The 27,082-nt window shown below is 57.1% G+C and overlaps 1 protein-coding gene across 3 annotated transcripts; it reads right to left on the bottom strand.

Moving 5' to 3' along the window:
• Window positions 1-330: 330 nt before the first annotated feature.
• Window positions 331-27,045, bottom strand: Adgrl1 (adhesion G protein-coupled receptor L1). Of its 3 annotated transcripts, XM_059264378.1 has the most exons (22): window positions 26,639-27,043; window positions 23,026-23,239; window positions 19,177-19,286; window positions 11,772-12,572; window positions 10,699-11,013; window positions 10,232-10,335; window positions 9,821-10,006; window positions 9,595-9,633; window positions 9,291-9,474; window positions 9,010-9,132; window positions 8,354-8,568; window positions 7,930-8,100; window positions 7,336-7,545; window positions 7,031-7,251; window positions 6,838-6,904; window positions 6,284-6,375; window positions 5,693-5,861; window positions 4,843-4,971; window positions 4,647-4,743; window positions 4,421-4,549; window positions 4,270-4,287; window positions 331-3,873 (listed from the first exon to the last, which is right to left on the bottom strand). In XM_059264378.1, exons 1-22 carry the CDS (start codon window positions 26,979-26,981, stop codon window positions 3,137-3,139), a joined length of 4,674 nt encoding a protein of 1,557 aa, XP_059120361.1. In that variant the 5' UTR covers window positions 26,982-27,043; the 3' UTR covers window positions 331-3,136. The 3 variants fall into 3 exon arrangements, with proteins under 3 accessions (XP_059120361.1, XP_059120359.1, XP_059120362.1); XM_059264376.1 differs by having other exon boundaries at window positions 4,647-4,971; window positions 26,639-27,045; XM_059264379.1 differs by lacking the exon at window positions 4,270-4,287 and having other exon boundaries at window positions 26,639-27,044.
• Between the last annotated feature and the right edge of the window lie 37 nt (window positions 27,046-27,082).

The raw sequence follows: 27,082 nt of genomic DNA, 5'->3' as shown, positions 1-27,082 counted from the left end.
AAGGATCGGACCCCCTAGAACTGGAGTCATAGGTGGTCGTGAACCACCACATGAGTGCCGGGAACTGAAACTGGGTCCTCTGCAAGAGCGAGTGCTCTTCACCGTGGAACCATTCCCCCAGTTCCCTAATTCTGTTGAAACAGGGTTTTACTATGGGAAACCAGGCTGCCCTTGACTGATAGATCCTCCTGCTTCAGCTTCCCACATGCTGAAATTATAGGCCTTAAGACCATGGTCATCTAAGTTCAGTGTTCAAGTTCAGATTCCAGGGACTGGGAGAACTACGCCCTACATTTCCTGCCCCCCAATTGAATCACACCACTCTTATCATTCCAAGAAATCTTAATTTCTTTATTGTTTGACTTTTTGACTCAACATTTTTTTAAACTTTTTGTTTTTTTCTGAAACGTTCTTATGAGCCTTTTGTTTTATTCTCGTTAAATGCACTCGACCCAAAATTGGTTTGGCATATCGAAAAGGAGACCAAGGAAAGAAGGGGCCAGGGTGTGGGAGCAGGGAGGAGGCCCAAATGGACAGAAAAATTGAGAATGAGAGGAACACAGAGACAGCAAAAGGACACAACAAAAGAGGTTGGTTAGGAAAACCCAAAGGGGGAAAATGCAGAGAAAAAGAATGAGCAAGATTTAGGAGCAAATGAATTCAGGAGCCCAAGGAAGGGAGTAGGAGGAGACCAGACCCTTCTCTGTACCGTCCCCGCTGGGGTGGGGGCGTCAAGGCACCAGGTCTGGTTAGGGTAGGGGACACCTGGGCTCTCTGGGTGGCTTTGCGCTGGATTGTAGTGGATCCAGCCCCACTGGGGGACCTGCCATGTAGCTCTGAGGCCTGGGATTTACTCTGCTAGCAATTCCAGCTAGAGCAGGAACCAAGGGCCTGCTACACCACACCCTCTACCCTCCATGTGTCCACATTTGGAGAAGGGCTGTGCAGGGAAAGAGGGAGCAGGACTCCTGTGCCTGCCAATCCCAGAGGAGCTCTTCACCCCACCCCTCCTTCCAGCTTTATTGATGTCTGATGGGCCTCAGGCCTGGGCTGAGTCAAGTCCTCTGGCTCCTGGGCCATTCACTCCACATAGCCACAGCAAGCTCCAGGTCCAGTGGAAGCTAGGCAAGGGCCACAAGCCATTTCTTACTCTCCATGCCCGCCTAGCAAGACTATCCCCATCCTCTCCTCTATCTAGACTTCACCCTTGGTCTTCTGGCAAGATAGGCTAAAACATACTACCACCAGAAAAGACCAGAGATGGAATAAACCCTGCCTTTTCACATCTGTTCCCCTCCATGGGGCAAACCATCATCTTTGGTCTGGCCCCTTTGCCCCTCACTGATGGGGACAAGCCAGTCCCAGCTCCCCAGAAGGGAGAGGGCTTTCTAGCAGCAGAAAGGGTCCTCCTAGCCACTGACCCACCTCCTCAGCTCCTTCCTAGAGTCACTCCCTCATAACCCAAAGAAGTTCATGGCAGCAGCAAGCTGAGACCCGAGGATGCTTGAAAACTCATGGCACTTGTGAGGAAGGAGGCAGGAAAAGAGGGTGAAGTCAGCAGAGGTGTGCTGCCATCTCTGGAAGATGGCAGCAGGGTTATGCTACCCCCAAAAAACTGGGGAAGGGCAGGCCAGGCTGGAGGGCTGGGGTGCCTGTCAGAGGGCTTGGAGTGGGGGGTAAGGGAAAGTGACCTCTCACCTCTCTTGCCCCTCCCTCAGAAATGACCTCACCACGGCCATCCTGCCCTCTGCCACAGGAACCATTCTCTGCCCTCCACTCCTCTTTCCCTTCTCAGGGTGGGATGCCAGCCTCCTCCTGCCTGCCATGAGTCCTGAAGTGATCTACAAGAAGCAGGAACTCAAAGGGGTAGTGCAGCCATCTTGGCGAAAGCATCTTTGGGTGTGAGGGTGTCTCCTGGCCAGCGGGGCAGGGGAGACAGGCCTCTGGTCCTGGGGCAGGCAGTGAGGTACACGCCCCAGGAGGGCGGCCAGAGCAGAGGCGATGGACCAGTGCTGGGAAGGACAGGTTCTTTGTTTTGCTGTTGCTTCTAGATTGGTTTTGTCTCTGGAGTGTAAAAGCTGCTCTGGCGGCTGCCCACCCTGGCTGGGATGTACACACACAGGAAGTCCTGGTCGCCAGGGCTGGCCGCTGCTCTGTTCCGGAGAAAGTCCGGGCTGGCCTGGGCTGCAGGTGCCCGGTGGCTTCAAGTGATGAGATTTTCTTACTTTTTTTTGTCTTTTTTTTTTTTTTTTCCTTTTCCATTTTGTTGAAATATTTACAGCAATAGGGGAGGAAGAGAGAGGGGTAAGAGGGCCCCCTAGGGAAAGATCCAAACCCAGGACCCACTCTTCAGGGAGCCCCAGACCCCAAATCTGCTCCCCAGATAGCCCAGCCCACAGGACTGGGAACTGCCCAAATATGGCCACCCCAGTGGGTTGGGGCCCTGCGGGGAGTTGTGCTTCATCAGGAGTCACCCCAAGGGAGGGGGTCATTGGGTGCACTCTGGGGGTTGAGGGGCAGGCTTGCTTGGGAGACAGGGACCAATAGCAAGGGATAAAGGAGCTTCAGAGAAAGTTCCACGTTAACCACCAGCCCCCACTGCCCACTCCCTGGGCCTGGCTGTGGTCCAAGGCCCAGTCTCCAGGGCACAGGGAACTGTAGCATGGGAGGATCCTGTCCATCTGTCCCACTCCCCTGCTGCTCCCTTCTGATGGATGGAGAAGAGCAGCTGATAGACTGGATCCTGCAAGGCTTTGACCACCTCAAAAGCGGCAACCCCCTAAAGACCTAGGGAAGCCTTACCCCTTGCTCTTCCTCCATAGGCAGGGAGTGTCAGAAGCTGGTCACACCTACCAGCTTCGCCCTCACTCCCAGGGCCCAGGGGGGGGGGGGGCGTGGCTTTTCCTCATTGCATTCCCCTAGAGAGGCTGGGGCGTGTGGCTGGTGGAAACCCTGTCTAACCCTGGCACCTGGGGCCCAGGTCAGCGCCCCTGAGGGGACAGTGGGGCCCACGGGCTGAGGGGCACCTGGAGAGAGTGGCCCACCAGCCACTGCCTCCGTCAGTCTCTGCTCCCACCAGAGCCCCTCCTGGGTTCCCTCCCTGGCCAGGCCCCCGGCCTCTGGTCCATGAGGCCCCTCAGAGGCTGGTGACCAACTGCATCTGCCCATCCCCATCAGGCCCTGGCCCCTCGAGGCTGGGGGCTGCCAGGTAGCCCTCATGGCTGGGCCGCCGCACCTGGTAGTAGCCCTGTAGGGGATTCCGAGCCACCAGGGCCGGCGGGCGGGAGGTGTAGTAGATTTCTGGGGGCCCAGGGGGGGCAGGTGGGGGCGGGGGCAGGGCCTCATTAGGCCCTTCGGGGCTGCTGTCCGGGTAGGAGGGCGAGTCCCGCAGGTTGGCCCCGCTGGCATAGAGGGAGTCCCGGCCGGGAGGTGAGGAGAGGGGCCGACTGGTGGCCCCGTCCTCTGCCGTACAGCTCTCCGACTCATCCAGATCACTCTGGTACAGCACCGACTGGGCCCGGGGCAGCAGCAGAGGCTCCTCCAGGGCCTTGTAGAGAAGTTCAATCTCTGCCCGGTCAGCACCCCCAGGCCCGCCGGCCTCGTCCTCACTGACCCCTGGCACGGGCGGCACAGGGGGCTCCGGCGGAGGCCCTTTGGCACCCCCGCTGGCCCCCCGAAGGTTGTTGTGCACCAGCTCTGAGATGATCATCTTCTCAAAGGCGGCAGCGTCGGCCAGGTTCCGGCCTCGGGGTGGCTCGGGACCCCCATCCCCCGGAGGGAAATCCCCGCTTCGCAACGAGTAGCTGTTGTTGAAGTTGCCATTAAGGGGCAGGGTGTCCATGCCACAGGCTTCCCGGCCTCCCAAGGGGTGCTCTGCAGGGCAGAGGGGGGCAGTAAGGATGGGCCTGGTAGGCAAAGGGGGCCGAGAGGTCTGTCCCAGAGCCTCCTACCTCACTTTCCTCTCTCTCCTCCTGCGGGGCCTGCTGCCTAGCAACAGACTCCTGAGGGTGTGTAAGGACCGGTTCTCCAGGGTTCCCCCCTAAGTTTCAGAACTTTAGCAAGTGGAGGCCTGTGTGGTCAGGTACACCCCCCTACGCTTGGACCCCTCACTTTCATTCCCTACTGAAGGTCCCCACCTGACTGCCATGCCAGAGCCTGTGGGTAGGGACACCCCGAGTTTCCAGTTCCTAGGAGAGGCTTACAGGAGAAGGGTCTGCCTTTGTCCCCCCCCCCCCTTTGGAAGTGCTTCCAGGAGACAGTGGTACTCACTGGGTTCCCTGTAGCTTCCTGTGGATGCCAGTCAGCAAGAGAAGAGAAGACAAGTGTGAGCTAAGCAGAGGCCCCTCCGGACCTGCCCTTGGGCCTTCCCGACCTGGGACTCTGCTCGTCCCTGGCATCCAGCCAGCCCAAGCGTCCTCACCTGGGGAGTTGAAGACTGGGGGCGAGGAAGGATTGAAGCCCACAGACTCCGCGATGAGTGTATTGTACGGGCTAGTGCCCCCGCGGGGCTGTAGCACAGGGTTGGTCAGCAGGTGATTCCCCATGGTACCTGCCCAAGGGAAGGAAGGGTCAGAGGTTACAAGGCAGCCCAGAGACTCGGGGCGAGCAGCTCTGGAGAGAGGAGCCAGGGCCAGGGGAGACCTCACCTCGGTTCAGGGTAGGAGTGCTGTTGATGTCACCTGCCATAAAGGAGGACTCTGTCTGTTTCCTCACGGTATCGTTCCACATCCTCCGGATTCGGCTCTGGGGACACAGCCCAAACATGAGGGGATCTGTAGGAACACCCCACTCTCCAGGTTCTTGGCCCCAGAGAGACCTGCTGCACATGCTCCCCTCCCCTACCTGGGTCCCCGTGTAGTATCGGGTGTTGCTCCGCATGGCGGAGGTCTTGAGGGAGCCGTGTGAGCCCCCGGGCGGGGAGCGGATGCAGCAGTACGAGTGACGCAGGCACTTGCTGTACTCCTTGTGCACCTGCGGAGGGGACCGTCAGCGGGCAGGCCACAGGAGCCCTGTGCCATCCACACCCGGGGCCCCGCATTCAGGCTATCATTTTGGCCCAGTCTCTTTTCCTCACCGCCACCACTTCCTCATTCCTTCATTTCTTCATTCTCCAACTCAACACATCTTTAAGGAACATGTACTACACGCCAGGCACAGGGAACCTTACGTCTCTGAACTCCTGACCCTCCTGCCCTCGGCTCCTGCATGCTAGAATTCTAGGCTCGCACCGCTATGCCCAAATCATGATACTGATGATGGAACCCAGACTTCATGTATGCTGGGCAAGCATTCTACCACCTCAGCCACATGCTCAGCCCTTGTGTGTGCATGGACGTTTTGCCTGCACGTATGTATGTGCACCGTGTGTGCTAAGCATCCGAAGCCAGACAAGGGTTCCCCTGGACCCATTCCTTCTATCATTACAAAACCCAGTTCTTCCTAGAATGGTTAGGGCAGGAATCTTAACACTGTGGCTCCAGGTGTCTGGCAGGCCCCTGCTCTGCACTCCCACACCCTTATAAGCTGCCTCACTTCTAGACTCTCACTGCTGGCTGAATCCCCAGCCCCCATCAGACTTAGATGGTTCCACAGAAGGCACACTGAGGGCCCAGGGGGCCCCGAGCTCTTTCACCCTGGCCTCCCTCCCCTGACAGGTCCCGAATGTCCCCGAGGACAGCTCCGCCACCCTCACCTTTTTCTGTAAGGCGCAGTGAAAGACAAAGATGAAAACCCCCTGGAAGGCGTTGAAGGTGGTGAAGAGATAGGCCATGACCACTGACTCCTTGTTGATGAAGAGGAGGCCAAAAGCCCAGGTGAGGCCCAGCAAGAAGAGCAGCGCAATGGCACCCAGTGCCCAGGACCTGGTGGCCAGGGGGACAGGCAGTCATGGTGCTCACCAGGGAAGACAGCCCAGCCCCTAGGCCTCCGGTGCCGCCTGAAAGACCTAGCCTAAGGTTGGGGAGGCCTTGGGAAGGCCTATTGGTTGACAATGAGGGTTGGCTCCAGGTGATGGCTCATTCCCTGCCAACTTTATCACTTTGGCCAAATTTCCAGTCCACTCAAACTCCCTTTGTGCCGGCTTTTCAAGGTGCCCTCAAGCAGACTCGCACTGAATCTTAATTGCAGGCCGGAGAGCACAGGTCGGATGGACTGCTGCACTTCCTGACCCTGGTAAGTAGGGCCTACACCATGCATAAATACCCTCCTGCTGAAAACCCCACTGCACGGCACCAGTGGGGAACAGTGCTCTGGGGACCTCAGGGGCCACAGGGCGAGGTCTCACTTGATGTTGTCAAGGCGGCTGGAGTCAGGTTTGAGCACTGATGAGCTTCGGACCATCTTGTGCAGGGTCACCATGAGGAAGACCAGGTTCACCTGCGTAGGAGTATAGCAAGTGGGCTCAGTTTCTGCTCCAACTCCCTCTTCAGGGGCCCAAAGTGCCCACTACCTGGGTCTGCTATTTGCTGTCACCGCTGTGAGGCCAAGGGTCACGGCTCGGCATGAAATGGGCTGGGACCACGGCTGCTGGTGCACTGGCCTCAGTGCTGGGGACTGTGGACTCAGTCACCCTGGTCTTTTTAGCTACTGCTCAGGCCTGTGTGTGTGTGTGTGTGTGTGTGTGTGTGTGTGTGTGCGCGCGCGTGTGTGATTTTAGGGCTAGAACCCAGGGCCTTTTGCACAGTGGGCAAGTGTCCACCCCTGAGCCATGCCCTGGCCTCTCTGCTTGGTTCTGATAGAGTTTCTACACTAGTGCCTTGAAAAGCTGGCAAGGGGCCCAAGGTTAGGGTCTAGACCAGCCAGAATGCAAGGAACCCCGGTACTTGGAGTGCCACTCACCACAATGACAAAGGAGACGGGCCCAATGAAGCTCCAGATGAAGTAGTTATCCACTCTCAGCCAGCAGCTAAAACGGAACACAATCAGAGTGGAGAAATGCCTGGAAGGCTAGCCACCCCAGCCCTGGCCCAAGGAAAGCCAGCCACTCAAGAGCCAATCAGATGAAGACCATGGGGACAACAGAGACACTCACGCCTTCTCGGTGCCATAGCTTCGGTAGTCAATGGCGGCTGCGATGCCTACCACCAGGGCTGGGAAGCAGTAGCCGCCCAGGTAATAGTACTTGGTGCGTGAGTACTCGCTCTCAAACACCTCCACCAGCAGCAGGTAGAGGTGCACACCTTCTAGGCACAGCCAGGAGAAGGCGGCCAGGAAAAAGTAGTGCAGCAGGCCCGCAAAGATGGGGCAGGCGACCTGGGAGAGCACATCAGTAAGAGGCTGTTCTACCGGCGGCGCGGTCCCTCCCGCTGCCTGGCCCCGGCCCCAAGTCTGGCTCACCTCATACTGAGTCTTGTCTATCCCCACCAGGAAGAGCAGCTCCGCAAGGAAGAGGTTGATGCAGAGGTTTTTGTGGATGGTGTTGCGGTCAGTCTGCAGGCCACGCAGGAAGCAGAAGGTGGAGATGCAGATGGCCAGACAGACCAGGGAGATGACAATGCCAACCCAGGTGATGACTGACAGCAGCAGCTCATTGATGCGGCCCTGGTACTGGGGACAGCAGTAGGGAGGCACTCAGGGCCTGGCTAGGTGACAGCTGCAGCTAAGGACCCAGGCAAGGCTGTGGGCCACAAGGCCCTCCAGTGCTACCCACCCAGCCACCAAGCTGGCCCCTGCCCCTGTGCAGACAGTGCGGCTCCACTCCTCATGCTCTGGAAGGCTTGTGGAGAGATGACAAATGGCTTCTCCAGAGAGCCTCAGGGCCAGAGGGAGCCAGATGCAAGGCCTCATGCCCCAGGCAAGACTGGGGGCCCCCCATGCCCACGAACTGGCCTTGTAGGCATCGCCCATGCCGTGTGCTCGCTAGGATGCCATGCAAAGCCAGGCCAGCAGCGAGCAGGCCCGCCCAGAGCCGCAGAGCGCCGGGCAGCTTACGATCTCTCGGTGAGCCATGAGCACTGCGAAGTTGGTGAGGTGGCTGCAGGCACATGTGGTATGGGTCTTATTGGACTCCACCAGGCGGCAGCCCTGGGTTGACCAGTAGCCCAGCATGGAGCGCTCTGAGTAGTTCCAGAAGGAGCAGTTTGCATTGAAGTGGTTCTTGGCCTGTTACATGGTGGACAGGGTGTCAAGACTGCAAAGCGCTATTCCTGTCCTCAAACCAGCTACGGGGACAGTGACAGGTGTGACAAGTGCCTAGGGCCCGAGGTGACCACCAGCTCTATGGGACATATGGTCCAAGCTGAAGCAGGGAAGCTGAAACTTACTCGCAGGTGGGTGAACACATGGTGGGGGATATGTAGTCCAGAAACAGAGGATGCTGGGACCTCCAGGGAGGGAGGGGTACACCTGAGCTCACCTCCAAGTGAGCCACAGTAAAGATGACAGGGTCCATGAGGAAGACGCGGCTGGATTCCTTATTAATGGATGCTGCAATGACCTGTGAGTTCACCACCAGGGAGGCACCTCCAGGGCCACCGGTCCCTGCCTCGCCCGCCAGCTTCACTGTGGCATTCTCCGTGGACAAGAATAGGCCCAAGTTGTTGTAGAGGATGAAGACAACCTTGACCACACCTTAGGAAGATGGGCACAGGGAGATAGAGTGGCTATCCTCAGGCACACACACTTCTCTCTGGGCTCCATGGCTCTCAGACACACTGAGAGTGGGCAGTGTCCCAGGTGAAGCACCAACTCAGAAGCCATTTCCACAAGGCCACTGTCCAGCGGTGGCCAGGACATACAATACAGGCTGCCTCTCTGACCCACTTTTACTTCCTGTGTGACCCTGGGCAGATTCCCTAGCCTCTCTGTATCTCAGCCTCAAATGGCACAACGACTTCTAGAGCTAGGGCTCCCCTCTGCAAACCCAGGCCTCCGCAGGGCTTTGGGGTGTCCATACCAGTGGCAGATAAACTGTAATTAAAAGACACCACCGTTGTGTTCCATAAAGTCAGGGTCAAGGTGCCAAGTGGGCAGTGTGTACATGCTTTCGGACAAACCCCACGGAACACTGACCATTGCGGCTATTCTGCTTGATGGTGTTGGCGGACAGCTGGATAGAGTTCTCGCTGGGGTATTCCTGGGGGAACACCAACTCTTGCACTTGACCCTCTGTGTTCAGGACAGTCACCTCCAGGACTGTGGGGGCAGGGGCAGAAAGGGCATGCTATCAGTGTCTATCCCCAGACAGGATTCATGCTATACCATGAGGCCTGCAGCAAAATCACAGGCCCAGGAATCGGGGAACCAACATACTCAGAGTTTGGGATTGGTCCTGGGGTGACTGCAGTACTCACCCACGTTCTGCTTGGCAGCCAAGAAGCGAGCGGGTTCCCTGACATTGTCGGCCAGCAGGAAGGCCCCCTCCTCCAGGACATCTAGTAGCATGGTGGCTGTGTGCACCTGTTCTGTGGCATTCATGTCTTTCCAGGACTCAAGTGCCTCTGGCCGAAGCAGGTTGTCCACTGTCTCTACCACAGCCTGTGTGTAGCAGGGACAATACACATGAGTCCTCCACTTTCTTGAGTTCCCTGGGATAGTCTTGATGTCCTCTCCTCTCCCTTCCCCTCACTCCCACAAGCTGTACCCCACTGAGCTCACCTTGATATAGTCCTTGCAGGTCCTCTCTCGTTTGTGCATCTAGAGACAGAGATGGAGGTAGACAGGTAGGGACTCCAAGACTGCTCCCCACCACAGCGCTCTCTCCCCCAGAGGAACCCCACCTCTGAGGACTACTCAAGGCAGCGCAGCAGTGAGGCCCAGCAGCCCCTGGGGTGTGGTGTCCCTCACTGGTCACTGTGGGGTGGCAGCAGGTGCAGGTGCCTACCTTATTGTAGTTCTTGCCAGCTGACTCGCGCTCAATGGGCCGGAGGGCCTGGAGCTGGGCATCCAGGATGTCCAACAGTTGTTCCATCAGCTTCACTGACGAGGACACGTCCCCAGCATAGATGGAGCCCCGTGTGTGACGAGCCAGCTCACTAGCGATGTTGGCTGCATTCTCCCCACTCTTAATCTGTATGAGGCCGGGAGGACAGGGCCTCAGATCTACTGGGCACTGGCTGGCCCTGCTCTCCATTCCCTTTTCACACACCCCACCTGCCTAGGCCCTCTCCCTCTGCTGGCCCCCTCCCACGCAAGGGTTAGGTAACAGGAGACCCCTTGTGTCTCCCAAGCTCTTTCCTCCACTGCTGACCCTGGGCACGGGATGGCTGCCTGTAAGGGCAGCAGTTACTGGTACCTTCTGGGCTACTTGGTTGACCCAGGGAGAGGTGCAGTTGCTGAGGTCAGGGCCCCGAGGGTTCCAGAGACCCAGAGCAGGGAGACACTGGAATGAGGCAATTCCTGTAGAGACAGATAAGAAAGTCAAAGAGAAGAAGACGAAGAGAGGCCAAGGAAGGAGGGAGGAGACAGGACCAGAGGGTGAGAAGGAGAGGGACACGGGAAAAGGCACAAGGCAGCCCGCCCTAGCCTCGCAGAGTTAGAACCTCCTAGGCAAGATCCACTATGGAAGGTTTTCTCCACTAAGCCTCTTCCAACCTTGCCTGGAACCCCCAGGGCACCTGGGCTGCTTAGCTGTCCCACATCTGTCCTGAAACTGGCTTTGCTACTTCAGCCTGACGCAGGTGGCCGGATTGCCTCAGCTCCCTGGGTGCTAGGCCGCAGACAGCACCTGTATAGCTAAGCTGTGTGTCTCCCAGCACTCACCTCGAGTTCCCTTGGGGCAAGGCCTCTCCACCAGCATGCCCTGTTGGGTAGCTGGCCACTGGACCCGCCGGACCTCTCGGGGTTCACAGAAGAGCTCAGGAGACACATGCAGATTGGGAGCTGGAGGCCGCCGGGTGCTGGGTGCTGGGGCTGTGGCTGGAGGCAGGTCAGGTCCCAGCTGGTTAATGGCACCCACTGGGTGTGTGGTGAGGGGTGCCCGACGGAGTGGGGTGGTGGCTGCAGGCGAGGCTGTGCTGGTGAGGGGGGTGGGCCGAGCTGTGGTGGTGGTACTGAGAGGTGGGGAAGTGGCTGGGCCTGGAAGGTAAAAGGGATAGGACAGGGTCATACCCACGCCTAAGGCCCACCAATGTGCCTAAGCACAGGGTCCCTTGGCACCTTGACATCCTCCTTATCCATTGAATTGGAAAGCTGTCCTGGGTCCCTGGCCTTTCTGTGCTCAGGGGCACGCTACGTTCATCAGACCATATACTCGGAAGAGGGTAAAAAAATGTACTACTATGCACCAGAAGGTGTCTCTCCCAGAACTGGGACTGGACATGTGTGTCAAAGTGTCTGGATGTAATCACCTCTCATCCGTGACACACTTGATTGTGGGGTCTGGAACCTGGGTGCCCAACTCCCCTTCTGCAATGGTTGGCTAAGGCTCTCCAGAGTTCTGGGGATGCTCTAGGTTAGTGATGGGAACATCAGCTGGAGTTAAAATGAGAACACAGCAAGTGTCCGATTCTGCATCCCCCTAAACTACCCCAAACTACTGAGCCCAGGCAGCACAGGTCACTGGGTAGAGCCCAGAATCCTGGGGTTCAGTCCTCAAGTAAGATAATCCCTCAGCCACGCAGTGCACGGGTTTCGCCTGTAAAACAGTGCAAGGAACCTCATGCCCCGAAGATGACAGGCACACCCCGCAGGAGCAACGGTGATGAGGACAGCGTGTGCCACGCGCTACGACTTGCTTTACCTCCCAATCCTCAGCAGCGTACAGTGAGCCTACATTCTGGTGTCAAGGTGTGACAGATGCTAAGAGGCCCGCACCCCTCAAAACCCATCCTCACCAGCACTGGGGTCTGGGGGTCCAAACTCCAGGCTGTAGCGCACCACAAAATAGTTGTTCCACACGTACAGCTGGTTGTCCCGGGGGTTGTAGTCGACGGAGGACACAAACTGGTAGGGGTTGGGGAAAGCGAGACTGACGGGCTCCTCGCGGTTTGCGTTCGTGTTGAAGGCGTAGTCCACGCGGTTGCCGGCCGCCTCGCTGTCGTCATCCACGTACACGGAGCGCAGCACATAAAGGACCCCGCACACCATGAAGGCGTTGGAGGCCGAGCGCTTATCGTAGCCCGTTTCCCAGGTGCCCTCGAAGCGTAGCGTGTAGGGGTTGAGCTGGCTCACCACCAGGCGCCCATTGTTGCCCTCGGTGGCATAAATGACCCACAGCCCGTTCTCATCCACCGCCAGGTCAATGTCGGTCTTGCCTCCCCAGCGATAAGGTGAGGTGTCATGGTAGTTGGCTGTGTTGATGACTGTCTCACCGCTCTTGATGCGGGTCCGCAGGTCATACTTGACGATGTTGCGCGTGCGCTCCTTGTTGTAGAAGACCGCGCCATCGTAGACTACAAAGCCGGTGCCATCCACACGGTTGGGCAGTCGGTATGTGGTAGTGTGGCGTGCAGCCACATAGTCCTCCCATGAGGCATATTCAGTCAGTGTGTCCGTGCGGTAGGGTATCCAGGGCATGACGTAGATACGGTCACCTGCCTGCAGCGGGTCCTTGCACCATGCACCAGACTGGTGCTCTGACTCATGCGTGGAGGTGGGCTCCAGTACCTTCTGCAGTGTCCCTGGGCACACGAAGACTGGGCCGGGTGGGTAGGTAGGCAGGGAGGAGGTGGGGAGGGGCAGAGGCAAGGAGAGAGGGGAGAGAGAGGCAAGTTGGTCACATGGCGGGGGGAGGAAACCATGCTGTCCCCTCCTGCTGCTGCAGTCATGGTTGCTTGGTCGGGCTGGTGATGGGAAGGGGGTTTGTGGGCGGGGAGTCCCGCCCTGCCCAGCTGCCCCTCTCCCTGGAGCTGTGACCCCTGGAGACCATCAAGAGCAGGGTTAGTGTGGGGAGGTGGTGCTCTCTTCCCTTCCTTGGCTGCTAGAGACCCCACAGGCTGGAGACAAAGGATTCAGCCAGAGCTCTCCCAGACTGGGCTCCAGGGGTAGGAGGTGGGGACCCCTGCTGTAGTGCAAGCTAGCCTCAAGGTTCAGGTATCAGCACCCTGGCCTGCCTTCTCTGCCTCTGTGGAAGAACTAGGGGCCGGGATCCCATCCTTCACCAACCATGCAGGGATGGACTTTTTAAAACAACTTCACTTTCTTCCTCCAAAAGCTGCAAGGTAGAGTGATGTTTCCACACCCACTCTGGCAGGGAGGCTTAGAGCTGTCTACTCTCTCCTCAGGTCCCTGCTGCTGTCTGAGCTTCCCTCAGCTGGTACCCGTCAAGTAGGTAGCGGAGGAGAGGATGGAGGGAAGCAGCTCCCAGGTTAGGCTAGGGAGAAGTCCAGCTCTGCCCCAGCCGGCAGGGTCTCTGGTGGGGTCAGGTTCAGAAGCGCACATGGACACTGGTGTACAAGGGTGGAGTGGGGACATGGAGAAAGACAGGACTCCCGGGACATTTGGGGTGAGGGAGCTGCGCAGAGGGAAGAGAGACAAGGAGGGTTGTGTGTGTCCACAAGTCCTGGTTCCAAAGGAGACGTTCTGGAGACCACCTGGGAAGAGAGGGTTAGTGCTGGCGAGGAGAGAGGGGGTGAGCAGAGAATTCACTCCAAGGCCCAGGCCCGACTGAGAGTCCCTTCCAGGGGCAGTCCCAGGTCCAGCTCGGAGGGGGCAAGGGAGGGAACCAGGTGCTAGGATAAAGCCCCAGCCCGCCCCAGCCAGCCCCCCACCTCCCCTGCCCCGGACCCCGATTTACCTGTGACCATCCCCGGCTCGGGAGGAGGGACCAAGGCAGCGCTGATGTCAGAAAGGTGGGGGGCCCCGCCCCACCCCCCCATTCCCTGAAAAGAGGAAAACCTCAACTGCATCTCGTTGGCACCACTGGCCTGCCCACCCTTGCCCCTCACAGCCCAGCACCACCTGTTCCTAGCCTACCCTAGTGATCCAGCAGGTCAGTGTGGCCCACCCTCTCTTCTTCCCTGAGCACTGTGGGACAGACTCCCTTCCCTTCACGAGGGCTGGCACCTCCCTCTCATTTCTCCACGATAGAACCCACAGGCAGGCCAGGGCTGTAGGGTGTGTGTTTGTGGGTCTATGGTGAATTCTCTGCTCCTGCTTGGTCCATCACCAAAGCAGCTAGCCCCAGGGGCACAGGGAGGGCTGGGACAACTTGGCACCAGCATGGTGGGCAGCTTCAGTAGTGAGGGACCTTTGGGTAGAAGCCAGGCCTAGTGCCTATTTCTAGCCTGGCTCATCAGCAGGCTAACGTGGTTAGAAGAGGGGAACAATCTGTAGTGCCCCCCCCCACACACACACTAGGGCAGCTTGGCTTTAGGTCCCTAGGCCCAAGGCGTCAGCAGGACGGCCTCTTTAGCATGAGTTAACCCTGGGCTCTAAGCCCTGGCATTCCCATCAGTTATGTCTGTACCCTCTGACCAGACTACCTGGCCCCTACCCTTTTTTTCTGTTCCCCAGGTCCCTCTACCCCATAAAAACCCCTGCCAGGGGTGTGTGCTCATAAAGAGGGCCTGAGCTGGTCAGAGGGTACTAGGGAGGAAAAACACAGTTAGAGGTCATCCCAAGGAAGGGGAAGAGATGAGGAAGGGTCTGCTAGGGGCCTTGGGCAGCAAGGACCCCACCTCAGCACCCAGCTCCCAACATCTCTTCCCTCCCCCAGCCCGACCCAGAGAGGAGATCCAGTGCCGGAGTTCCAAGCCTGCAAGAAGAGTGGCTAGTGCAGGGCTGACCGAGGAGAGCAAGGGAGAGGGTGCCCAGGCCTCTGAGATGGGCAAGGCGGGAAGGAGAGGGAGGGGAGCAGCTCAGAGGGACCCCGCCCACCTCCCCGGCAGGGGCCCTCCACAGACCACCGTAATTTCAAGGTGAAAGGGACCCTGAAGGCCGTGTCATTGTTCGTCCATTGCCTCCTGCCTTACCACTAGCCAGGCACCTTCCACTCCCCAGCCCATAACAGACAGCCACACCTACTACCATGGGGCTCCCTGCAAGAAATTATGGGGCCTGTGGAAGTCCCCAGAGCAAGTCTGTGACCCCGTCACCCCTCCCTGGTCCTCTCCCACATCAGCCCGGAAGAAACCCTGACTGCAGCTTTGCAAGTGTGCCGAGACAGAACCCACTCCCACCCTCTCCAGGAGGCCCACCCCCAACCCACCCCAGGGCTTTGGCAGGCTGCCCCCTCCCAGGGGCTTGGGATGGCTGACAACCCTCCCCAGGACTGGCCCCGGCTGGTCAGAAAGGGTGGAGGGTGGAGACTTCTTCTCTGTGCTCCATAACAGCTCTGGGCCTTGGAAACGCCAAACCAGAGGAACTGAGGCCACCAGGAGCCAGAGAGAGAGGAGAAATCTGGTCCCCAAAGGAAAGAGTGTCCCTCCATCCCACCACCCTCTACCAGAAACACTTGGCAAAAGGTACAAGGGGACAGGAAAGGAGAGAGAGGGGAGAGAGTAAGAGGGAGGGGGGCAGGAGAGACAGAGAGGCCTCTAGCGGTGCCTGTGGAAGCTGGGGAGTCCCTCCCTCCCCACCCGCCTGGACGCTTACACATTTCTCCTAAGGAAGGCAAAAGAAATGAGAGATGAGGTCAGGTGCCCTGCAGGGACCAGGGACCAGAAGAGGTAGAGAGAGAAGTGAAGAGAGAGGGGGAGAGGGAGAGGGAGGGAGGGAGGGAGAGAGAGAGAGAGAGAGAGAGGGAGAGAGAGAGAGAGAGAGAGAGAGAGAGAGAGAGAGAGAGAGAGAGAGAGAGAGAGGTGGAGGAGTGGGGTGAGTATCTTGCCCAGGCTCTGAGAGGAGCTTCGGTGAGTATCTGGAGGGTGGAGAAGCCCATGGCCGTGACCTTGGCCTTGGTGGTGCTGCAGCACCAGGCCCAGCCCAGCTGTGCTGGGGGGACACCGGGGCAGGGATCCCTGGACCGAGTGGGGGGGGAGAAGAAGGGGGGGGGAGCGGGCGGGCCACATGAGTATGGACAGTGGACGAAGTGTGAGTTGGGGTCGGCAGTGGTGGTGACAGTGCGTTTACCTTTCTGCTCCACTTCTACTTTAAGCATCGGAAGAGAGAGAGAAAACAAATTGAAAAAAATGTGCAAGAAAAAAAAGAGAAAAAAAAGATTAAATTGCTTTCGTTTCTTTTCTGGCCACACGCCCCCTCTTCCTGCCTTTCCTCCGCTTTCCCAACCCCTTCCGTAGCATCATCTCAGCCCCCACCCCCAAGTCCCTTTTTCTAGGGGTGGGGTGGGGTAAGAGGGTGCTGAGGAGACAGTGAGAAGGGACAGGGGAGACACACGGGAGGGAAGAGACGAAAAGACTGGTATGGTACAGACAGGCAGGTCGACAGGGCCCTCAGGCAGGAGGGCCCCGGTGTAGAGGAGCCCCAGCTAGGAGCTGAACTCTGGCTAGGGTGACACCAGGCAGTGGGGATATAGGAACCGCAGGGCTCCTCTCCACCCTGTGTGCTAACCCCCTGCTAGAACCAGGGGCCGAGGGAAGGGGTTTAGTGTCTCTGGGGCCTGGGTACCCCCCCAGCCGAGAGCACAGCCCGACCCCTTCCCCTCTGAATAGGCCCCACCTGAGTCCAGCTGTGTTCCCCTAAGCCCTCCGGACCCCCGAAACGCACAGAGAGGGAGGGCAGTAGAGCCAGACACAGAACAACAGAGGCAGGCAGGCAGGCAGGCGCCCCTGGCCTCGGACAGAGCCAGGGTAGGGGAGACAAGAGGCACAGAACTGGAGGGGACACAGACTGGGCTGGACAGATTGTGGCAGACAGGCTCCTACACTCCCGGGGGGGGGGGGGGGGGAACTCAAGGTTCAGCTGCTCTGCCCAATCCACCAAGGGCCCAGGAGCCCTAGCTGCACCCTGCCCTGCCCACCGCCCTTGATGACGCACGGGTGGCACCTGGGGAGGAAGGGAGAGTTAGGCTGTGCTCAGCTGCAAAGCAAATCCAGTGTTAGTCCAATGTCTGGGGTTTCCACACTCGAGTGATCCCCCAACTGTGGGATCCCTGCCCCCCACCCTGCCCCCCTTCACCAGCACTGGGGTCACCCCAGCCTCTAAAGCCCAGGGCCCTGTGGCTGACCAGACCGGTCCCCTCCAGGCACCCTGCTTGGGTTCTGCAGGAACTCTGGCCCCCCAGCGCCTTGTCCAGGACCCAGCACTCAGGATATGCTCAGGGAAAGTCATGAAGCATGTGTCTGGGTTCTTCTTAGCTTTAGTTATTCCTGAACCCCGATTATCTGGGGGGGCCAGGAGATGGTTCACCTGGGCTGACTAGCTCTGCCTGACCAGGAGCACCTGTGGCTCGCCCTGTCCATGACCTCCACCCTGTGCATGGGCGCAGTCTGCAAGGCTCAGGTCTGTGTTCTCCTCAGTCTAAAGCTGCCATCCCTGGCCCGCACCACTTCAACCCCACAGCACATCTTTCTGGGTTGTGCTCCTGGACCACACAAGGGGGCCCAGGGCTCTAGGTCTCTACGCTCCATCTCAGGATCTGTGGCCTCTTCTTTTTTCTCGTATCTTGATTTGACCTTTGAACCTGGACCAGGGACTTTTCCAGCCTCGCGTCCTGTCTGTTCTAGAGAATTGTGTTCATTATATGTTGCTATTCCAGTGACCATGACATTAATCGTAACTGGTTAGAAGTGAAGTGTAGTCACAGCGACAGCAACCAGTGCTCATGAGGGCGCGGGAACAGTGCAGGCCCCTGCAGCCAGGCCTTCCAGGACCCTGTCTACAGCTGGGGAAACTGAGGTTCAGAGAAGTGAAGCCACACAGAGGGGGCCATGCAGCTGCCACTCCCTTAGAACCTATGGCCCGGGGCACAAAGCAGCTTGGGTCCCATGCTGTCGCTATTCCTCGAAGCACCCCTCCCCCATCACACAGGAGTTAAGAGGCTCAGGTGGCGGGAAAGAGCGTCCGTACCATCACTGAGCACATCTTGAACCAGGCTCGGGGCTGGGCGCTGGGGGGTGAAGTCGCGGCCTCTGCCTTCGGGGCTGTGCTCCTGGGAGCACGCTGGCCGCAGGGCCGAGTGCTTGTCACTCCCGGTCTCCAGGACTCACGCCTCCGTCTGCAGCACCCGGAGAGATTTTAAGTCATTTGCTGCAGGTTTCAGAGCCAGACAAGTCAGGAGCCACAGCTGAGCCTCACGCCACCTGCCCAGCCCTCTGTCCTAGACACACGTCACTTCCCACCTCCCTCCCTGCTGCCCCAGCTGCGGATGGGCAGTGTCCCCAGTGCTGTGGGGAGGCTTCGGGGAGCGGACGGGCATCCCCCTCAGGTGGTGGAAGGCGGCCTCAGGCACTGAAAGGAAAGGGCAGAGACTAAAAGGAGAAAGTTACACAAGCAGTGAGTGATCTGTTCGCCCATCCTCCTGGCTTCACCTGCAAGGAGAAATCAAAGGTTGGAGGGGTGGGGCAGGGAAAGCTGGGTAGGAGGGGAGAGGAGGCAGAGTTAGGAGGTCTCCTGCTCCCCTGCCCCCTCATTTGGACACCCCGAAGGTCCTGCCTCCTCCCCTTTTGCCTAGAGGCCCTCCCTACCTCCGGGCTGGCTATGTGAAGGCAGGTGAGAGGACAGAGGGGTGATGGAGGGAGAGAGTGGGCAGGAAGACTGGTGATGCCAGGGGCTGGTGCTGAGGATGAGCAACCCTGTCTATGTGCCCCCCTCAGTCAGATGTGGGAGTCAGGCTCTTGGCTCCCCAAAATCATCTTCTTGGGGGCACTGCCATTCCAACATGGCAGTACTTCCTTTGCAGATAGGAAGTGTTCTCAGAGTAAGCGATAAACCAACCAATAGTTAGGAACCTTGGAAGATGAAAGCTTTGGCTTTCATGATGTGGAAGGGGCAGGAGGGGGTGTGTGGAGAAAGTCAGGTGTGTCCATGGTCAGGAGGAGAAAGCGTGTGAAACAGGAGGGTGGGAGAGCAGCTGGAGGGCCCGAGAGGGGCCAGCATGCTGTAGGTGTGTGGCTGTGAAGGGCTTGAGCAAGTGAAGGACACGTGAAGGAGCAGGAACGAGCAGGTGACTAGAACTGAAGATGCCCCTACAGGAGGGACACATCTGTGTGGGAAAGCAGCCACCAAATGTGGCAAGTGTCTGTGAAAAATATGTGTCAAAAGTGGGAGTGAGCTTGCTAGCTTCTGTGCCCAGCCCCATGGATGTGTGCACACGTGTGCACATGTGTGCTGGATCAAGATGTGCCAGGCTCCTTGCTCTGTGGGGGAAGGGCCCGAGCCAGCATGAGGAACAAGGTGACTCACTGTAGGGGACACAGTCGTACTGCACCTCCAGGTACTTGTAGGTTCCAGGACAGGGGTCAGGAAAGGCGTCGGAGCCGGCCACCACCACACACTGGGTTCGGTTATTGCACCTACAGGGACAGGAAAATTGACTCAGACCCAGAAGGCTCCAGGTCAGAAGCTAGCGCACAGCTCCAGGTCGGAATGTGTGGGGCACAGGTTGGGGTGAGGTCTGTTTTGCTTCCTGCCTGTTTTCTTTCCCACAGCCCTCCACAGTTGTGAGGCAGGTTTTCCCGGTACATCTTTGGCATTTTCCTTTAAACTGAATTAAAAGCCCCCGTGCCAGTCACTAAAAACACACAGTATCACATGTGACGGGCACCTTCACAGAAGACTGAGTGCCTGTTGTGTCTACCTTGGCTCTTCCATGGACACTGCCACACTCTGGACACTGACTGAACCTGCAGCAGCACAGCCAGGAAGAATCCATGGGGGTCCCCTGACCCCAAGCCCCTGCTAGCCTCTCGGGGGTCTGGCTAGTATGGAAAAGGAGGTCTATTTTACAACCAGAAGACACCATCAGAGATACTTGTTCCCATTTGGTGGCTGCTCTCCTACCCCACAGCCTGTGCCCACCTGCAGGAGCATCTTCAGCTCTAGTCACCTGCCTGTCCACTCCTTCAGATTCCTACAGCTGCCTGTGTCCAGTCAAGGTGCCTGCAATGGTTCATCCTCTCTGTCAGCTAGCCTGGGTTTAGAATTGCCTAGGAGACTGGTTAGGTACGCTTCAAGGTACGTCTGTGAGGGTACTGCTAGAGGGGATTAACCAGGCAAACAGATCCACCGTACACGTGGGTCTAGACTAATGTAAGAAAAGTGAGGGAGGAGAAAGGCAGCAGAGTGCCCACAGTTCCCTCTGTGCTTCCCGGCAGCACGATGTGAAGAGCCCTGGCATGCCACGCACATGCGTGCACACTCGCGCACACACACGCGCACACTCACGCACACACTCACGCACACTCCTGCTCCAATGGACGGAACTCTGAAACCAAGAGCCAAAATGAACCCTTCCTCCCTACGTTGTTTCTATCAAGTGTTTGGTCACGATCAGAGACAAGAAATGCAGCCAACATCATCCCAGGTCCTTGGAGTGGCAGACAAGGTGTGGACAAGTGGTAAGTACCTTGAATCTGCCTCAGTTCTTCCCGGGACCAGGAAGTGCAAAGAGGAAAACAGCAGGAGGCTGGGAGTAAACAGGCAGGCGGATCTGCGAGTTCGAGGCCAGCCTGGTCTACAGAGTTCCAGGACAACCAGGGCTAACACAGAGAACCCTGTCTCAAAGAAACCAAAACCAAAACCAAAACCAATCACCACAACAAACAAACAAAAAACCACACAGGGGCCTCACGCAACTCAGCAATCCTGGTCCTCAGCAATGTGCCCTAGAATTTATAGCAAGTGTGAACAATTACTGAACACACATGTTCACTGCTGCATTGCCCACATCCACCAACAGGGGGAGAGAACCCAAAAGTCTGCCCATGAGGAATGGCAGAACAAAACATGGTCTGTTTTGAGATATTGATGGTATGTTGGTAAAATGTGGCCTGCCCACGTGATGGAACGCTATCTGGCCAGGAAAAAGGACATGGTGGCTGACCCACAATGTAACAAGTGTATGAAAAGGCTGCACAGGGCATACTGGTGGGCATGGAGAGAGAGTCTAGGCAAACCTCTGGGCAGAGAACACAGAGCAGGACAACAGGAGATTGTGAAGATTATGGAGTCTCCTTTTGGAGTGATGGAATGCTCTGCAACTAAGCTGAGCTGGTAAATGCACAAAATGTCACTAATTTCAGGGATGAGTGTGGTCCAGTAGCAGAGTGCTCATCTAGAATGTGCAAGGCCCTCAGCACCCCAGCTTTGCACCCCGACTCCCCTGGAGCTGTAGGCGTGGCATCTGTCTTTAAGGGGTGGGATTTGAAGGAGGTGGAAACACTAAGTCCAGCGAAGGTTGGGGACAACTACCCAGTGGTGGTATCTGTCACCAGCAGCTTAGCTGTGACCCTGATAGACACAGAGATCTTCAAGACTGGGAGCATTAGGAGAAGCAGCAGGGCTAAGGGCCCCCAAGCCCTACCCCACAAGGCTCCTGAGGTCTCATCTCGCTCCCTGGCCCAGCAACTGCACACACAGCCTCCTGTGTAGAGGTGTGCAGACATGACTGTTTTAGCTGCTGTGGAGACTGTGGGACCAAGGAAGGGGGTGGGGCCTGTCAGGGCTGGAAGGCTGGATGAGGTGTCAGGAGAAATGGAGGAAGGAGGCAAGGCAGCTCTGACCCTGCACACTTTGAACCACCCCGCCTCCCCGATGTCCTATGAAGCTCTTGCCTCCCCTTCCTCCTCCCATGCTACAGGCCAGGGAGCGGGCCCTGAACTCTGACCTCTCAGGCATCAAACATCCAGTGAATGCCTGCTGTAGACCTGGCTATAGCCACAGTGGTGAGGGACAAAGGCTTGTTGTTCCTGTAGGGCCAATGGGTTAGGGTCGGGAGGACACAGGATAAAATACCAAGCACAAAATATCTGATGGAAATGTGGATGGAAGGCAGGGCCCTGAAGGGGTCAGGAGGAGGGAAGGGGGCCTGCAATTTCAGAGTGTGTGAAAGTTAGGTAGACAGCCACAAAGAAGTATAAGAACAGCCACTTGGATCCCAGGGACAGCATTTAAGGCAGAAGGAATGCAGGGATAGGCTCATGTTTCTAGAAAAACCCAGAGGTTGGCTTTGCCACTTAGCTGTGGCCCATAGACCCTATCAGGGTGTGACAGAGCAGAACCGGAGACTGGGAGCCTTTGGGCTACCAGGATGCAGATTCTGATGCATGCTCAAGTATCTACAGTCTAAGGACTGAGCCCAGGCAACACTCCACAGCGAGCTGCCTTGCAAGGCTGGAACTGAGCCCACAGGAAAGGAGGGCCAGTTGTCAAGGCAGGTCACACAGGCAGGTCTAGCCTCAGGAAGGCTCTGGCTTTCACAAGAAGGTGGGAACCTGAGAACGTTCTAACAGAGGGAAAGGATCTGACTCAGGTGTTCACTGATGCCTGCCATGTAGGAAGAATGGACTATAAGGGACAAGGTGGAGGCAAGGAGAGCAGGCAGGGGGCCCTGTGCCACGGAGGGGTGCTTGTGGAGGAGAACCTGAAGGCTCTAGACAGACTATTCGAGTAGGTTATGCAGCTTCCTATGTGGGCTGCCCCAGCCTGGGACACCTCCTTAGTCACACAAGTACACCCTTATTCACACCCACAGCTGCTCAGAGACACACATATTCAGACACGAAATCACACTCTGTACAGTTATATACCCGCAACATGCACAAGGACAACTTTGCACACCAAAGCACCTTGCCACAGACAGACAGACAGACAGACACACACACACTTCTGTAAGTTATGAGTAGCTGTCTCTCTTTGGGAAGCATACCTTTGCTTTGATTCTGCAAGCTCCCACCCGCCACCAACAGTCTTGAATAAGTCTCTGGAGGTAGCAGAGGGATGAGCAAGGTCTATGGCAGTGGTTCTCAACCCATGGGCTGAGACCCCAAGAGGGGGTGTGCATGTCGGACATTTACATTACAACTCATAACAGCAAAATCACAGTTATGAAGTAGCAACAAAATAATTTTATGGTTGGGGGTCACCACAACCCGAGGAACTGTATTACAGGGTCGCAACATCAGAAAGATGGAGAACCACTGCTCTCTGGGGGTGAGTGAGTTGGGGGACACTGTCCGTGGGAGCAGCTCAGTCTCGCTTTGCTGTCTGTGTTCAGGGGCCGACGTGAGGCCTGTGGAGCTGGAGCAGGCTCACCTCTGTGACATGATTTTGAAGGCGTCGGGCAGGTAGCACTGCACATTCTCCATCTGGAAAGGGTCGGCATCGCAGATCTTGTCATCCGTGCGCCCGTAGTTAGCATTCTCCACCATGATGACGTCGCTGCCTGGGCACCGCAGCTCGATGGGGTAGCCTTCACATGCTAACTCCCGGCGCATCAATCCAAATGGGAGCCCGGCACGACTCAGGCCTGCAGAACAGTTGGGGACAGTGTCACAGTCACCAGGGAAGAAAAGACCTGCTGGCTTAGCCAGGCTGGGAAGCTGGTTATGGGAGTTTCAGGACTACTCGGCTATAAAGTGGCACAGAGTTTTAACCCCTGTGGAGGAAGGAGTAACCTGGCTCAGAGAGAGCTGACCCTTCTTCATCCTGTAATGAATGCCTTGCCTGGTAAGAGTGAACACCACCCTGGATGTTGTGGGCCAGTCACAACTGTGTAACCCCAAATCCTTTCAAAGTAACCTTCTACATTTATTTTGTCTGTTTGAGGGTGGGCATGTGGAGGTCACTTGTACCTTTTGCCAATGATACTGGTGACTAAACTCAGGACAGGCTTGGTGGCAAACACCTTAGCTCCCCTGAGCTATCTCACTAGCCCTGTCCCCCAAAATCTTATGCTGAATTGAAGAACTAAGCCCCAGTACTTCACAAGTGACTGTACTTGGAGATAGTGTCTTTTGGATTTTTTTCTCTCCCAACCCCCAACTAAGGCAAGGGTCTCATGTGGCCTAGGCTAGCCTCAAACTTGCAACATAGCCTTGAACTGATTCTCCTGCATCTACCTCCCTAGGACTATAGGCACGTGCCAACACACCCAGCGCACACACACAAATTTTCCTCCTCTGAAGGTCTCAATGTAGCCTATGCTGACCTTGAACTCACTAGGTAGCCTAGGCTGGCCACAACCCTACAATGATCTTCCTCCCTGCCCCAGCCTCACAAGCGCTGGGATGAGAGGTGTGCACAACCCCATCTGGCTTGGAGATGACTTTTTTTTTTTTTTACAGTGGAGATCAATTTAAAAATGAGGGGTCAAAGGGCCTTGATGCAGTCTGGCTAGGGTCCTAACAAAAGGGAGCATTTAGGGTGTATTTTATTGTTACTGTTGCAATACTGGTAACAGAGCTGAGGCTACACACACCTTCGGGAAGTGCTCTACCACGCCTTTCCTTCTGAGACGGCATCTTACTGAGTGGCTTAGGTTGTCCTTGGAACTGTGGTCCCGCTTCAGCCTCCTGAACAGCTAGGACGCTGGGGCTGGGCCGTCACTCTGCACTACAGAGGGGGTCCGACACAGTGTCATCCAGGTAGACTGTGCGCAGACGTGGGGGGGGAACCCAGCAGGCCGAGGAGACCTCGGCAGGAGCCAGCTGGGTTGGTACCACGACGGCGGGCCTTTGTTGTCCTCACTGGTGGGACAAAGGCTGTGGCAGTTTTAGCAGACAAGTGCCCTGACGACAGAACTTAGGGCCTCTGCAGGGGCGGGTGGCTGCCGTGAAGGCCATCAATCAAGTCTACGATGGGACTTCTGAGACTGGGGACACCAGGACATACTGTCATAGCAGAACCGCACAGAACTTTACTCTTCCATGTCAAACACCTTCACCAGACTGGGCTGAATCTGTCTTCCCATTGCAAAAAGCTGTCCCTAAGTACAGTAGCGTCTGTGGGTGCTGCTAGTCCTTGTCACAAGTGGGAGTGGTCTGGAGACCTCCTACCACCACCACACACCACACAAGGAGTGGATGGAACCCAGGCAACAATTCTACCATGAGCTATACCTGCCTGTTGTTTGTTTACTGGGAGCAGGGTCTTGCTGTGTAGCCCAGCCTGGCTTGAAACTTGGTGTCCTCTTGCCTCAGCCTCCCCCAAATTCTGAGGTTACAAGCATGTGCCACCATGTCTAACTTTTGCATGCTTAAGTTCAGATAACTACTGGTGGTAGCTTTCCCAGGCCTTGTTTTCCCGAGCTGTAAAATGGGCACTCACCCACAGGTCAGGACCAGACAGCAGGGATTCTAAACCAAAGGAATCTTTCTGTTTTGCTTTTTTGTTGTTGTTGTTTTTGTTTTTTGTTTTTTTTTTCGAGACAGGGTTTCTCTGTGTAGCTTTGCGCCTTTCCTGGATCTCGCTCTGTAGACCAGGCTGGCCTCGAACTCACAGAGATCCACCTGCCTCTGCCTCTGCCTCCCGAGTGCTGGGATTAAAGGCGTGTGCCACCACCGCCCGGCCTGTTTTGGTTTTTGAGACAGGATCACACATAGTTAGGTGGTCTCACAGTCTAAGCAGCCAAGGTTAGCCCTAAACTCCTGATCCTCCCACTCCATCCCCAGGTGCAGCAGCATGCTTCACATGAGGGGACCCCCTATGACAATCAGAGCTACACAGTATAGCTCTGAGTCCCAGCTCTGCTGCTCCCTGGCCTGGCTGATGGCTCCAAGGCACCTATTGGGTCCCTGGTCTCTCTGCTACCGCAGAGGTTAATCTACAGTTAATACCTACTAATGTGCTGACGAGATGCTCGTTTTTTTGTTATGGGTATTTCTCAGGATCCAGGGTTGACATGTGCCAGGCTGCCCTGGCAACCACTTTGGGATACTGGTTGCAGCCCAGCCACACAGGGTACAGGAAGGTAGAAGCTACAGATGTCTGGGGGAGGGCCACAGCTGGGAGTAAGCTAAGTGCTGTGAAAGGTGTTTGTACTAAGGTGCAGAGCCAAGTCAGCCCCTCTTCAGAGACAGGGTCCCCAGGGGTTCTAGCAGCCAGGCCTTCGGGTTTCTGGGGGTGAGCAGAGCCCCAGTTGAGAAAAAGTTTCCCATGTGCTCCTGTCGTACCATCTGCTTCCTCCCCTAATTTTAGCTTTCCTTGTCAGGGAGGGAGGCCGGGGGTGGAGGGCTGGCTCACATGGGGCTGGGGGTGGAGGCAGCCCCTCCTGGCCTGCAGGGGCTGGGCCTGGAACTTGGGCACTAGAAAGATTGGGTCACTGGCCAGCAGGACCCTGACAAGGCTTCAGAACAAGGCTGACAATATCCCAGTGACTCTCCAGAGGATGGGCCCGGCAAGGTGGGGAGGGGAGCCCTCTAGGAAGGGGCCAGGCAGCAGACCCCTTCTTAGCTTCTGTTGTCCTGCACACAGCTGGTGCCCAACCTGGGGATGGTAACTAGGTAATGTCAACAGTGGGCAGCAGGCTCAGGGCACTAATTGTGGCATGTGCAGGATCCCAGGCCGGAGCTGGGTAATTAGTTGTTTTTAAATAAACGTCAGCAGGCATGCTTTAATTAAGCCTTGGTCCCAGTGAGCCTCAGAGATGTGATGAATGACGGGGGGAGGGAGAGATAGAGAAAGATAGCTGGCCCCCCCGAAGGCCTGTCTTAGTCCTAGGGGTCCCCAAGCAAGACAGCACCCAGTGCACTGGCCTGCTGGGAGTTCAACACCCCTCAGTGGTGCCTGCCAAGGGTGGCATCACCAGGTTCCCTCTGGCCTGGTCCAGCTTCATCTGGAGTGGAGGCTGTGGTCCAGAGAATTCATGTTTCCCACCTTCCATCTGGGTTTGGAGACCCAGCCCTTCCCCGGCCCAGACAGCACCTACCTTGGGTAGCAGAGGTGACGAGGACTGTGGTGACACACAGGCTCCAGAGTGCTGCGGCCAAGCGGGCCATGGCGAAGGCCAGGGGCGGGGGCAGGGCTCTCAGCGGACTGTGGGGGGGGCCTCGCCCCGCATCACCAGGGTACCACGGCCTGGCCCACCAGCCTGAGGGAGGACAGCGGAGTGATACTGGGCAGGAGCTGACCTCAGCAAGCCCAGTGGGAGTCTGTCTTCTGCTTCCTGGACTGGGGTGCACACTGCCCTGTTCTGGGGTCACTCTAACCAGCTCTGGTCCCTCTTCTCCAACCTCCCCGGGGGCAGCTTGACAGGTCAGCATGGCTGCCATGCACCCACCCACACCAAAGCTGCTTCAGCCCTCACCCCTAAACCCTGCCCCGCCCACTCCTCTCCACCACCAAGATCTTCATCCCTCAAGGAGGGCGAGGG

The sequence above is a fragment of the Peromyscus eremicus genome, chromosome 5 (genome assembly GCF_949786415.1).
Source record: "Peromyscus eremicus chromosome 5, PerEre_H2_v1, whole genome shotgun sequence".
Classification (NCBI taxonomy): domain Eukaryota; kingdom Metazoa; phylum Chordata; class Mammalia; order Rodentia; family Cricetidae; genus Peromyscus; species Peromyscus eremicus.
This window is presented reverse-complemented; position numbering and strand designations above follow the sequence as displayed.

Bases quoted from the DNA above. Each gene is read 5' to 3' on its own strand.
- Adgrl1 (XM_059264376.1), bottom strand. From the start codon at position 26,981: ATGGCAGCCATGCTGACCTGTCAAGCTGCCCCCGGGGAGGTTGGAGAA. The intron at 10,336-10,698 runs GTGAGTGCTGGG...CTGTCTCTACAG, and splicing joins TTGCCCCAAGGGAACTCGAG to GAATTGCCTCATTCCAGTGT. The intron at 10,007-10,231 runs GTACCAGTAACT...GGCCTCATACAG, and splicing joins TCAACCAAGTAGCCCAGAAG to ATTAAGAGTGGGGAGAATGC.